The 13,805-nt window shown below is 41.7% G+C and overlaps 1 protein-coding gene across 1 annotated transcript in view; it reads left to right on the plus strand.

The window, feature by feature from the left end:
* The window catches only part of LOC135510727 (ankyrin-2-like), a 125,156-nt gene that overhangs the window by 41,826 nt on the left and 69,525 nt on the right, over positions 1–13,805 (plus strand). The window contains exons 3-8 of the mRNA XM_064931880.1: positions 4,618–4,716; positions 6,314–6,412; positions 6,916–7,014; positions 7,241–7,426; positions 9,876–9,899; positions 11,867–11,965. Coding sequence (XP_064787952.1) covers positions 4,618–4,716; positions 6,314–6,412; positions 6,916–7,014; positions 7,241–7,426; positions 9,876–9,899; positions 11,867–11,965 — 606 coding nt within the window. The remainder of the gene's footprint in view (positions 1–4,617; positions 4,717–6,313; positions 6,413–6,915; positions 7,015–7,240; positions 7,427–9,875; positions 9,900–11,866; positions 11,966–13,805) is intronic.

Raw genomic sequence — 13,805 nt, forward strand, 5'->3', positions numbered from 1 at the left:
TCTGACATTTTAAAGTGTAAATTACATTATTTAGAAGTATTTTTCTACCTCGAATACACTATTTGCATATCCAAATTCTCAGCAACAAGAGTGATCAAATTAGGATCCTACATCTATCTGTAGCCAAGCCTAGGTTCACAGAGCCTCTTGCTCTGTAACAAATAGCAATGTTTCTCCCTGTCTTTAAGGCTGATGTATTCCCGGTTTGTCCCTGGCATAATTTCCTCTGCACAGTCATGGGAGATATAAGCTTGATGGTGGTACTGCATTTAAAGTAGCATTTATACATTATAAATGCATTGCAGGTGCCACATTAGATGGATGTCTTTCCATCAAGTCTCTGCCCGTGCCACTAGTGATGGAATACTCCACCTATGACCGTGAGAGCTCCTTGTGGTTCATCCAACACAGTCTGGATACCCAATCAATCAACCACACAGACTCACACAGCAGCTCTGAACCCCCAATTCAAACTAAACTTTGTAAACCGTAATTTCTGACCTTGTTTGTATGATGAAGTGGTCGTTATGATTCTACTATAGAAGTTGAAATGTTAAGGGACAACCCTTAGTGGAACACAGTAGCTCTTTTCAACTTAATGCAGGAGGTTGAGTTGACATTCTCTTAGTGAAAGTTATTTGGTCTACTCTACTCTACTAGAAATGTATTCCGTTGTGGACTATTCAAATATAATTTACCTGTCACTTTTATTATTGTGTTATTGTTTGGTACTTGATATGTTCCTTCAAGTTGACCTTTTTGAACGGAAAACGCTCTTCTCAAAAGTGTACTTAATTACTTTTTGCCCTTTCCTGTTACCCCTACGGACTGTAAACTTTTAACTGCCTTTCGATGAGTAACGCATTCCATTTATTATAGCACCATAGTTCATAATGATAATAACTCACAATCTGCATGTTAATTAGTTGCTATTTATGCTGGTTATGACTGCTGCAATGCCCCATGGGATTCGTCTGCTCTAACCACCGCTGCTTATGAATTAGATTTCCACCACATTACATCTGCATATAATAGAACAATAACAAGCGGGAACATTAGGGTGAATGTTATATTATGTGATTAGAACGTTTTCATAAGTGATTGCGTCTGGCCAGGCTGATGTAATGACTGTGATTGAGTGACTGTGGTGGTCAGTGGGTAAGTTGGGGAACTGTGTGACAGAGTGATATGCCTGCAGACTCTAAAGGATGGATGAATGGGGGGGGTACACTCATACAGTATGGGGTTGTTGTGGGCAGAGATGGATGGGACTGTATGGGAGCGCCATGGGCGGAGGTGTTTCTTTGAGATTGTGGGGGGATCGGAATGAGAGGGTGGGGAGAAGGATCCCCTCCCCGAAGGAGTGAATACAGATTGTCCCTGCAGTTAAACAACCAACCTCACTTCCTCCATCCCTACCAACTTCCATGGGGACAGAGGCAGCCATTCATCTATAAAGTCGAAATAGGGACAGAAATGGCTACTCCATTCTGCTTTGGTAGTGACAGGTGTTATGGTGCTATAGCATCCTGTCTGGCTGACCTTGAGTTATTCCCAATGCCATCTCTGAGGGTGAAGTGTGTTACCAAGGACAGGTTAACAGTGGTTCATTCTACAGGAGGTTTGTAAGGTGTTTGTTTACACTCTGTTTATCCTTCAGTACAACGTTGGAGCCAGGCCCTACAATTACACAATAGAAATATAGCTTTTTGACAGTGCTAAGGGATGTGAGGACAAACTAAGTGAGAAGAGAGCAGATGGTGCACCCTTCTGAGTCAAATGCAGCATGTCTTTTAAAAAAGATGCTTCTTGTTCTCCTTCAGGGCAGTGCAGACTGCAGAATATGTAACTCTTTTTTAATAGACAGGGGTTGATTGGACACTAAACACTGTAGGTTGCCTTGCTGTAACTACAGGGGTCCTCAGGAGCAGTCCAGTTTGGTCTGAACAGGGGCCACATGACATAGTCTGTTTGGGGCTGCCCTGGCTATAGAGGAAATTACATATCGACCGAGCGGCCCTTTTTCAACAGCGGACAAACGCTCCCTGAATTAGTGCTGGGTCACTGAAACACCCCAAACTAGGTGAAAAATCTGTTGATGTGCCCTTGAGCAAGTCATTTAACTCCAATTGCTCCTGTAAATCGCTCTAGATTAGTTTTAGGAATGAGAGAGGGTTGCTCCTCAGAATCCAAATGTTGTGTCATGTTGTTGGCATCTGGGGTTGGATATTGAAGTTACTTGGGCCCCTCATGTTGTGGTGTTTTGGGAATTAACTGGCAAATGCAAATGCTTGGATTCTTTAATCCTCGGGGTAATCCGCCCAGAGTGATATTGAAATGTAATCGTAATTTCTCTCCCTCTAAAGCTTTTAGGATCTATTTATTGCCCCAACAACAGGACATAAACATCAATCTCCTATTAGGAATATATTGGCACTTATGGAGGGATATAAACTAGTCTTTAGCTGAATTGAACTGGGACCAGTTGGTACAGTTGAAGTCGGAAGTTTACATACACCTTAGTCAAAAAACATTTAAACTTAGTCTTTCACAATTCCTGACATTTAATCCTGGTAAAAAAGCCCTGTCATAGGTCAGTTAGGATCAGTAGAGAGAGTGATGTATTTCAGCTTTTATTTATTTCATCACATTCCCAGTGGGTCAGAAGTTTACATACACTCAATTAGTATTTGGTAGCCTTAAATTGTTTAACATGGGTCAAATGTTTCGGGTAGCCTTCCACAAGCTTCCCACAATAAGTTGGGTGAATTTTGGCCTATTCCTCCTGACAGAGCTGGTGGAACTGAGTCAGGTTTGTAGGCCTCCTTCCTCGCATACACTTTTTCAGTTCTGCCCACACATTTTCTATAGGTTTGAGGTCAGGGCTTTGTGATGGCCACTCCAATACCTTGACATTGTTGTCCTTAAGCCATTTTGCCACAACTTTGGAAGTGTGCTTGGCGTCATTATCCATTTGGAAGACCCATTTGCAACCAAGCTTTAACTTCCTGACGGATGTCTTGAGATGTTGCATCAATATATCCACATAATTTTCCTTTCTCATGACGCCATCTATTTTGTGAAGTGCACTAGTCCCTCCTGCAGCAAAGCACCCCACAACATGATGCTGCCACCCCGTGCTTCACGGTTGGGATGGTGTTCTTCGGGTTGCAAGCCTCCCCCTTTTTTCTCCAAACATATCGATGGTCATTATAGCCAAACAGTTTTATTTTTGTTTCATCAGACCAGAGGACATTTCTCCAAAAAGTATGATCTTTGTCCCCATGTGCATTTGCAAACCGTAGTCTGGCATTTTAATGGCGGTTTTGGAGCAGTGGCTTCTTTCTTGCTGAGCGGCCTTCCAGGATGTGTCGATATCGGACTCATTTTTACTGTGGATATAGATACTTTTGTACCTGTTTCCTCCAGCATCTTCACAAGATCCTTTGCTGTTGTTCTGGAATTGATTTGCACTTTTCGCACCAAAGTACGTTCATCTCTAGGAGACAGAACGCATCTCCTTCCTGAGTGGTATGATGGCTGCATGGTCCCATAGTGTTTATACTTACGTACTATTATTTGTACAGATGAACGTGGTACCTTCAGGCATTTGGAAATTTCTCCCAAGGATGAACCAGTGTTCTTGGCTGATTTATTTTGATTTTCCCATGATGTCAAGCAAAGAGGCACTGAGTTTGAAGGTAGGCCTTGAAATACATCCACAGGTACACCTCCAATTGACTCAAATTATGTCAATTAGGTTCTCAGAAGCTGCTAAAGCCATGACATCATTGTCTGGAATTTTCCAAGCTGTTTAAAGGCGCAGTCCACTTAGTGTATGTAAACTTCTGACCCATTGGAATTGTGATACAGTGAATTATAAGTGAAATAATCTGTTTGTAAATAATTGTTGGAAAAATGACTTGTGTCATGCACAAAGTAGATGTCCTAACCGACTTGCCAAAGCTATAGTTTGCTAACAAGAAATTTGTGGAGTGGTTGAAAAATGAGATTTCATGACTCCAAGCTACATGTTTGTAAACTCCCGACTTCAGCTGTATATCTGAGTCTTGATATATCTGAGTTAGTCTTGGACGAATGTTCTGATCTAAAGTCAAGCCTTATGGGTGTCTGGAAAGACAGGTAGCTAGCTATAAATTACAGCATAGCTGGCAAGTCGCATTCAAGGAACAGAATCACACACCAGTGACCCCTTGTGACAAACACCAGATAGCCACACACACATACACGCGCACACACATACTGCTTGACTTTTATTAATACCACCAGGCCTACATAGTGAATCCTGGACTGGCCCTAGTCCACAACCATCGTGACACGGCACAAATTCTGACATCCAGTACTGCCTTTGGTATTTCAGTCTGTACCTCCCTCGAGAGTGTGTGTGTGTGTGTATATTTGTGAGAGAGGAGAACACGGTTTCACAGCCAAGACAAGGAGAGGGAGATTGGGAGAGGGGAAAGGGACCCTGTTAGGTTATGGACCTGGAGGTACACCCCGTCCCTTCTCTTTCCTTTATCTCTACCGATTCGATCCTCCATTTTGTTTTGAGGCTGACCTATCTTCTTTTACGTGTCTACTTCTCTTCTTCCTCAGAATGGGCTCAACGCGTTGCACCTGGCAGCTAAGGAGGGCCACGTGGAGCTGGTCCAGGAGCTGCTGGAGAGAGGCTCAGCTGTGGACTCAGCCACAAAGGTGGGTTCCCTTACCGTACTACCGTATGTGGCGCTAGCACAGTGGGATAGAATCAAATTAGGAAGAGCTACAGCACATGAGCTACGTCCGTCCACGTCCGCTGTAGGTAGACCACTCATTTTATCCACAACTGGGTAAAGGCTTGTTAGGAGCTTGCATGCTGGTCAAGTGTTATGATTATATTTCTCTTATCTGCTTTGGACTTTTGGATTACAAATAAAGATAGCTAGAAATATCATGATCAAATGAGCTGTCAAAAGAAAGTACTCCAAAGATCATGGACGATAAACACATTTTGGTTTTTCTTCCGTTGTGAAATCTGATGAGCTGTTTTACACTGAAAAGCAATTGTGCTTTGTTTTGGTTTGATGTTGTACTTTCCAACGGAGGTAAAATATTTTAAACGACACAAAAACGGGATGCGTTTCTCTGAAAAGTCTGCTCGTTCAAGGTATCAGTCTCCAAAATAAGGGCCCTAAACATGGTTCAAGTGTCACACACGGGGGTTAACCAGGTCAGTGTCGTCAAACAACTCTTGCCCTACATTAACCTGACTCTTAACCTTTCCAACAGTGAGATAACACTACCATACCCAGGGCAGACAGCCATATCCCTAACCAGCACCCAATGAACTGCACTGCACTGCAACCTATCGCCGTCACATGACTGTGCAGTCTAGCTTCAGAGCACTAGGGTGTAGCAGGCAGGAAAAGGGATACAGCTAGTTTCATTGAACATGGAGGCAGTTATGCCAAGCTGTGAACATGGAGAAGGTCTATTCCGTCTGAGCAGCATGTTTAGGGTGCCGTGTGACTTGTTACAGATGTAGGACCTTAATTTGATCGCTCGGTTGCAGGTGAACTTTCCTGCAATGCGGGAAATTTCAAACCTGTAGTGTATTTTGAGGTTTAAAATAATTTACTGTCTTGTGTTTTATATCATATTTAATTGTGTTTACTGTACATGACTCATTTAAATGTGTATTTTGACAACATAACATCCCAAACTTTTTAAAAACAGATTTCCACTCTGAAACAGGAGCCTCTTGACTTGATTTACTGTTCAACATGGCCTAATTAAAAGTATTGAGGGTTTAAGGCTCTCTATGAGTGATAAAGCTTCATTATTTCTAGCTGTCTGTGTCACAGCATCATTAGGAGTGCACCTCAGAAAGGCCCCCTTATCTCCATCACTGAGCCATAGGTGTCTGTGGATATGCCTTGGGGTGTCACATCTTTAATCAGTGATGGAGAGAATTAATGAAGAGAAAAAAATGATGAATAGAAGTGCCTGTAGACAATGAGATGGCGGTGATGACTGTGTGTGTGTGTGTGTGTGTGTGTGTGTCAAACATTTGATACTACTGTAATAGTAATACAATTTGTATGCTTTTTTGTCAAAGCTGAAATACAGGACAAAGTCATTTTTGTCATTTCTATTTATGTCAGAAATGACAGTTTATGTCATTACTGTATGTTATCCATCCTCTTTGTAAGACAGAGTTGAAAGTGAACCGCTTGTTTTGTGTATTGATTGACACAGTTCGCCTTGTTCTCTATAATGGTGTAATATGTGTCTCTCTGTTCTTCCATCCCAGAAAGGGAACACAGCCCTCCACATTGCTTCTCTGGCCGGACAGGCCGAGGTGGTGAAGATACTGGTGAAGCGCGGTGCAGAAATCAACTCTCAGTCTCAGGTAAGAGATTTGTATTTTGTATTTAACCTGTATTTAACTAGGCAAGTCAGTTAAGAACACATTCTTATATACAATTATGACTTACCCTGGGGTTAGAGGATTGGACTAGTAACCGAAAGGTTGCAAGTTCAAATCCCCAAGCTGACAAGGTACAAAATCTGTCGTTCTGCCCCTGAACAGGCAGTTAACCCACTGTTCCTAGGCCGTCATTGAAAATAAGAATTTGTTCTTAACGGACTTGCCTAGTAAAATAAAGGTCAAATAAAAAAATTAAAAATGCCCCGGCCAAACCCCAACCCAGACGACGCTTGGCCAATATGGGACTCCCAATCAAGGCCGGTTGTGATACAGCCTGGAATCGAACCAGGGTCTGTAGTGACGTCTCTCGCACTGAGATGCAGTGTCTTAGCCCGTTGCACCACTCGGGAGCCCTCAACAGTAGCATGGCAGCAGCCATCTTGCTTTCATCTCCTTTCTCTAATGTTGTACTGTTGTGTTTCCAGAATGGCTTCACCCCTCTGTACATGGCTGCTCAGGAGAACCATATGGACGTGGTGCGTTACCTACTGGAGAATGGAGGTAACCAGAGCACCGCTACAGAGGTAGGGAGTGTGTATGTGTGTGTGTGTGTGTGTGTGTGTGTGTGTGTGTATCTTTGTACATGTTTTCAGCAAATGGTTTGAAGTTTTCAGTCTGTGTGAGGATGTGTGCGAACATTGTGTTTCACCAGGCATATTCCTGACGAAATAAAGCTTGGTCTGTTTTATACCTCGTTGGTCTGTGGCTATGGATAACCTCCTACCTCCCCTCTCTCCTTCCCTCCACTAGGATGGCTTCACCCCACTGGCCATCGCGCTGCAGCAGGGCCACAACCAGGTGGTGTCTGTCCTGCTGGAGAACGACACCAAGGGCAAGGTGCGGCTGCCCGCCCTGCACATCGCCGCCCGCAAGGACGACACCAAGTCTGCCGCGTTGCTCCTCCAGAACGACCACAACGCCGACGTGCAGTCCAAGGTACGGCCGGGGGAAAGGGATTAAGGGTTAGAACGCGCATCTGCGTTATTAGGTTAGCATGTCTCTGTGGTGCTACGACCATGGGTTGTCAGTGGGTCAAGCCAGACGTGCAGTAGAACTGCAAGGAAATAGAATACAGGGTACTTGTTACAGTTTTGCTTGTCAGTGCTTTGTGGTGTATTTCTAGTATCAATATGAACAAGTTTCAATGAAAAAAGGGTGCAATGAGAGTGTGTCGACGTACATTAGCCCTTGTTCATCTGTCTCTGGTGTATACTTGTAGCTGTCTCTCTCGGTCTGTCCATCGCTCTCTCTCCTTCTGTGTCTGTGCACCTGCCACTAGTTCATTGGTCCTGCCACTAACCGGGTCTCTCTCTCTCTTCCTGTCTTGTCTATTTATCTGATCCACCCCCCCCCCTCCATCCCTCCCCCCATCACTTTCAACCGCATCCCCGGTGTTTATGTGTAGCACTGTCCACTGCATGGAGTGTGTGGAATATGCTATTGTCCACAGGTCGTATTGTTGAATGTTGCAATTTGAGGGGTTGCATGCATCCTTGGGTTTCAGGAAAAATGGGTTTTTAGGGGTGTGTGGGCGAGGGGTAAAGGGGATGGGCAGTGGTTAGAGTGAAGTGCAGGTTCTCTTATTTTGAAGGACAGTAGCCTATACGGAAATAACATTCCATAGTATGCCAGGGCTATTCAATGAACTGTCCTCAAGGTTTTCACTGTAGCACTGCTGGGTTCTGCAGTTGGTTGAACAGTTATTGTCGTTGATTGGCCAGAGTCCACTCATGTCTGAATCAGTCCTTTTTGATTGATTGATTGATTAGATTTTTGGGTCAAGCAAATTTCCACCGTTTAAAAACAAATGAAAGATATAAAGAACCCCAGAGGACAACACATGAAAGCATTTTAAACAGGTTTTTCTAATGTGGTCCTCGGTGTAGGACGATAACAGGAAACAGAATGAGTGAAAACCAGCAGTGCTGCTGTTGTCCACCAGGCATTGACCAGCCCTGCGCTGCAAACACTATGGCATACCAGTTATCATCGGTGTTGTCACTGAACATAACTTTGTCCTCGTGTCAGGCCTCATGTTAATGATATTACATAATATAATACGGTGTATGCCAGCGTTTCCCAAACCCGGTCCCCAGGAACCCGAGGGGTTCACATATTTTTTTTTGCCCTAACACGACACAGCTGAATCAAATTAGCAAAGCTTGATGATTAGTTGATTATTTGAATCAGCTTGGTAGTGCTAGGGCAACAAAAACTAAAAGTGTACCCCTCGGGTTCCCGGGGCCCGGGTTTGGGAAACCCTGGTGTGTGGATGAAGACTGCAGCATGAAAACACACTCTCACGCACACTTACATGTAGACGTTAAACACAGAGCACTCTCACCAAATAGCTCTGAAACACAGTCCTCTTGACGATTACCTGAATTACTTTGGCAATATCCACCTTCTCAAAAGCATACTTTAAAATGTGAAAAAGACTATAAATGGGACGGCTCTCTAGTGAGTTTGGCCTCGTGGTACAACATGGCTGCCATACATCACTGGTGCGTGTGTTGTATTAGAGTGAGTACCACCTATGTACAGTATACATGTATGTCTATGGACTTGCTACTCTCATTGTAAAACATCTCAAGGTCTTTGGATAAAAGATGTGATAAAGCATACGACGAGTTTATTTCCAAATCCCTATATTTCATCAGAAATTGCTTATTTCACGTGTGTGTAAAATATTTACTGTTCTCAGATTTTTTTGGATTCCCCGATTTGAGATGTTTTTTTGTTGTTGTTTGCAAAATGCTAAATATCCATTGTTTAGCCGTAGTGGAATGTTCGTATCCTGTATATTTGACCGTGATATGTGGTTCACAGCTGCCCATCTTAACACGAATGCACTTACTGTAAGTCACTCTGGATAATAGCATTTCCTAAATGACTACAGATCTAGAGATATCACATTGCTGTATTGATTTTGATTTGATTTTTTTCTTCCTGTTTTAATATTGATGTCACAAATTTATCATTTGTACAGTTCTTTATTAAACATGTAGTTATTTGTTACATTTGACTGTGTAAAACCTGGCAGTACTTATTTATCTGAAAGTGAGGCGGATATATAGCATTTTGCAATTTATTTATTTTTTACATTGAACAACCCCATGATGTGATTATATAGTGAAAAAAACACACCAGTCTCTTTCATCATTTCTTTAAACAATAAAAGCTCATTTCAGAAAATGTATATATGGCATTTTGGAATTAAACTCTTCATATACAGCGATAAAGCTGTTTTTGAAGAGAATCATACCACTCGAGCTGCGTTGCCCGTATTTCTTTGTACTGCACAGTCTACCCTGAACTTTGAGCATCTGTATGACTGAGTGTAAAATAACTAAGGTCTTTCCCTTCCTCATCTCTACTGCTTCAGATGATGGTCAATAGGACTACGGAGGTATAACCACTATGTCTAGCACTCAAACCTTCATCATAACCCCATCAATTTTATTGTTTGTCTTTGTGTCGTTTCAGCACTTTATTTCCCTTACTTCTATAGCATTGGAATGGTGGAAATAGCCCCCGAGTCTTTCAGTCCTTCACAATCTCTTTATGTTTTTTTTTTGTTATGTTAAGCATGCATGGTGATATCTCGAAAGGCCACCTCTCTCAAGTAGCTTTTTTTCCGCACATCATGTGCCTGAGCAGTTTGTCTTTCAGTTTGAGAACTGTTATCGGCTCATTTATTTTACTTTGTGCATACTTTCGACATACTTTCGTTTTCATTGGTTGAGTTTCTGGAGTTGTATTGATGCTAACCCCAAGCTCAGAGAGTTGATTTATGGTCTTACTGATAATCTCATAATCACCTATACATTTTCACACTAAGATGATATATATATTTTACATAACGATGGATCATAATTTTTACAGTGTTAAAGGGATACGTCGGGATTTTGGCAATGAGGCCCTTTATCTACTTCCCCAGAGTCAGATGAACTCGTGGACACCATTTTTATGTCTCTGCGTGCAGTTTGAAGGAAGTTTCTCACTCGCGCTAGCACAATTGCTAACTAGCATTAGCGTAACGACTGGAAGTCATATTTATGCCTCTTCCAGTCATTGTGCTAACACTAGTTAGCATTGGCTCGCAAAACTACCTCTAACTTCCTTCTTACTGGAAAACAGAGACATAACAATGGTACCCACGAGTTCATCTGACTGGGGAAGTAGATAAAGGACCTCATTGCCAAAATCCTGAAGTATCCCTTTAATGTTTATATATAGAATGTATATATGTTGTGTTGCATGCCATTCTTTTATATTGTAGATGCACTATGAACTAAATTGATACTATTTGACAAAGCATAAAACAATGTTATTGATATGAGGTCGGAATTAACACATCTTTACAATTACAAAAGGCTTGAGATCAGATAAAGAAATAGTAATATTATAAGAAATATATCAATGCAAATATATGTACATCATTCGTGCAAACAAGCATGCTTTTATATAGTATAGTATACTACTGTAATGGCATGATAGAACATTAATCAAAAAGTATCCAGGTGTTTTGCAGATAATTTTCTTGAAGAACAAAAGCACTATATAGCATGATGCATCCCGTCTATATTCATTTGCACCATTATCAACTTTAAATGTGTCATTTTGAATCATTGCGTAGTCACTACAGTTCTTCACACTTCTGTAAATAATGTTTTCACGTTAAATCGCCCCATTACTTTCAGAATGGAAAGGTAAGGCAAGAATTTCACAATACTCCAACCGCAACCGCAACGGCTCTCTCTCTGATTTCTTATGATTCCTAACATGACAAAATGGCGTACAGTGACATAGTGCACTTTGGTGTTGATAAAAAAAAGAATACCGTCATGGTTTTTTGATTTGGTGTCTTTTTTCTCTGTCCTTTAACTGTATGGTTAACTAATACTGTGTGTCAATAGTTTGGTTGATATTAACAGTCTGTGTGAACTGTACGTCGACCTGTTTTTTAATTCCTTCATTTATTTCTTTATTTTTTAAGTAAATGGAGAAACTATGCAGTTGATTTGGTTCTGACTGTAGGATTACCAGTTGCATGGTAGTGATCTTTCTGCATGGTCTTACGTAATTTGCGTGTATGTGTGTAATTGAGTCATAATTTTCTGAAACTGAATTTTAAGATTTCTTTCCCTTCATCTCTTTGGTTTCCTCCCTCTTCTGAGTTTGGAGCGTTGCTCTTTCACGTTTACTAATTTAAGTTTCTTTTTTCCCTTTGATGATGGTTAATGCGACTGCTGCATGCTGGGATAGTGGAGGTCAAGGGTCAGGGGTCAGGCTTTGGGGTTCATGAATGAGGCTAGTATCTAACCCACTGTCTCTCTCTCCCTCCCTCTCACTATGTTCACCCCTGTATTACAGAGTGGATTCACGCCACTTCATATTGCTGCCCACTATGGAAACGTGAACGTGGCCACACTACTGCTAAATCGTGGGGCAGCTGTGGACTTTACAGCTAGGGTAGGTACCATAGCCCAGGCTGAAACTATTACGACAACCTTCTGATCTGCAGTCAGGTGCGCTATTGTTGTGCAGTGTTGGATTCTGGGTTAAACTTGGAACATTGCTATCCTAGAGACTGGTTTTTACATCAGAGGTTAATGGTTAGGAGCCAGATGGCTTTGGAATGTGCTGGGTGGGTGGGAGGAAGTCACAGAATTGCTATAGGGGATACGGGTGGACATTTTTGGATTAGGCAAATGAGGGATTGAGGTCAAGTCAGATCCCCTTAAGGGAGAAATTACGGTTTATTACCCTATTACTTCATCTTCCTGTCCAACCACAATAGATGAACGGATTGGAGGGAAGGAGGAGTGCCTAAATTCGAGTATATATACTTGTGGTGGTAGAAACCTGTTTTGTCTAATGCAGCTGTATTGATCCTCTTCGGAAGAATAAACTCTCTAGGGTATGTGGAACGCTAGCGTCCCACCTGGCCAACATCCAGTGAGATTGCAGAGTGCCAAATTCAGATACAGAAATGCTCATTATAAAAATTCAGAAAAGATACAACTATTTTACATAGGTTTAAAGATTAACTTCTTGTGAATCCAACCACGGTGTCGCATACCTTACAATTATTTGAGAACATAGCCTGGCAGACAAATCATTACAAACAGTAACCAGCCAAGTAGAAGAGTTACACAAGTCAGAAATAGCGATAAAATGAATCTTACCTTTGATGATCTTCATATGTTTGCACTCAGAAGACATTCATTTTTTCAACAAATGTTCCTTTTGTTCAATAAAGTCTCTCTTTATATCCAAAAAACACAGTTTTGTTCGCGCATTTTCTTCAGTAATCCACAGGCTCAAACGCAGTCACAACGGGCAGACAAACAATCCAAATTGTATCCGTAAAGTTCATAGAAACATGTCAAACGATGTTTATATTCAACCCTCATGTTGTTTTTAGCCTAAACAATCAATAATATTTCAACCGGACAATAACGTCGTCAATATAAAAGGTAAACAAGAAAGGCACTTTCTCGGTCGTGCGCATGAAAAAGCTCTGTGACACAGCAGGGTCCACTCATTCAGACTGCTCTTATTCCCTCATTTTCAGAATACAAGCCAGCCTGAAACAATTTCTAAAGACTGTTGACATCTATTTTTTTATTTTACCTTGATTTAACCAGGCAAGTCAGTTAATTAAGAACAGATTCTTATTTTCAATGACGGCCTAAGAACAGTGGGTTAACTGCCTGTTCAGGGGCAGAACGACAGATGTCAGCTTGGGGGTTTGAACATGCAACCTTCCGGTTACTAGTCCAACGCTCTAACCACTAGGCTACCCTGCCGCCCTGGTGGAAGTGGAAGGCATAGGAACTGCAATTTGAGTCCAAAGTCAATGGATACTGTAATGGCATTGAATAGAAAACTACAACAACAACAAACAATTCCTACTTACTGAATGGATTGTTCTCAGGTTTTCGCCTGCCAAATCAGTTCTGTTATACTCACAGACAGTTTTGGAAACTTTAGAGTGTTTTCTATCCAAATCTACTAATTATATGCATATCCTATATTCTGGGCCTGAGTAGAAGGCAGTTTAATTTGCTTTTCATCCAAAATTCAAAATGCTGCCCCCAACCATAGAGAAGTTAAGCTTTCATAATGTCCGTAGAGTTTTTTTACTCTGAGAATTAGAACCTAACAGCAGCGAGGTCTTGGGATCCATCACGATACCCTCCTTTGTGTTCTTTCCTTTACTGGAAATAGTGCAAAGATTGTAGGTTATAGGAAGGGCTGCCCACACACACTGTGCCAACACTGCACTGAGTCCAAGAACCATAAAACA

The sequence above is a fragment of the Oncorhynchus masou genome, chromosome 23, assembly GCF_036934945.1.
Source record: "Oncorhynchus masou masou isolate Uvic2021 chromosome 23, UVic_Omas_1.1, whole genome shotgun sequence".
Taxonomy (NCBI): Eukaryota; Metazoa; Chordata; class Actinopteri; order Salmoniformes; family Salmonidae; genus Oncorhynchus; species Oncorhynchus masou.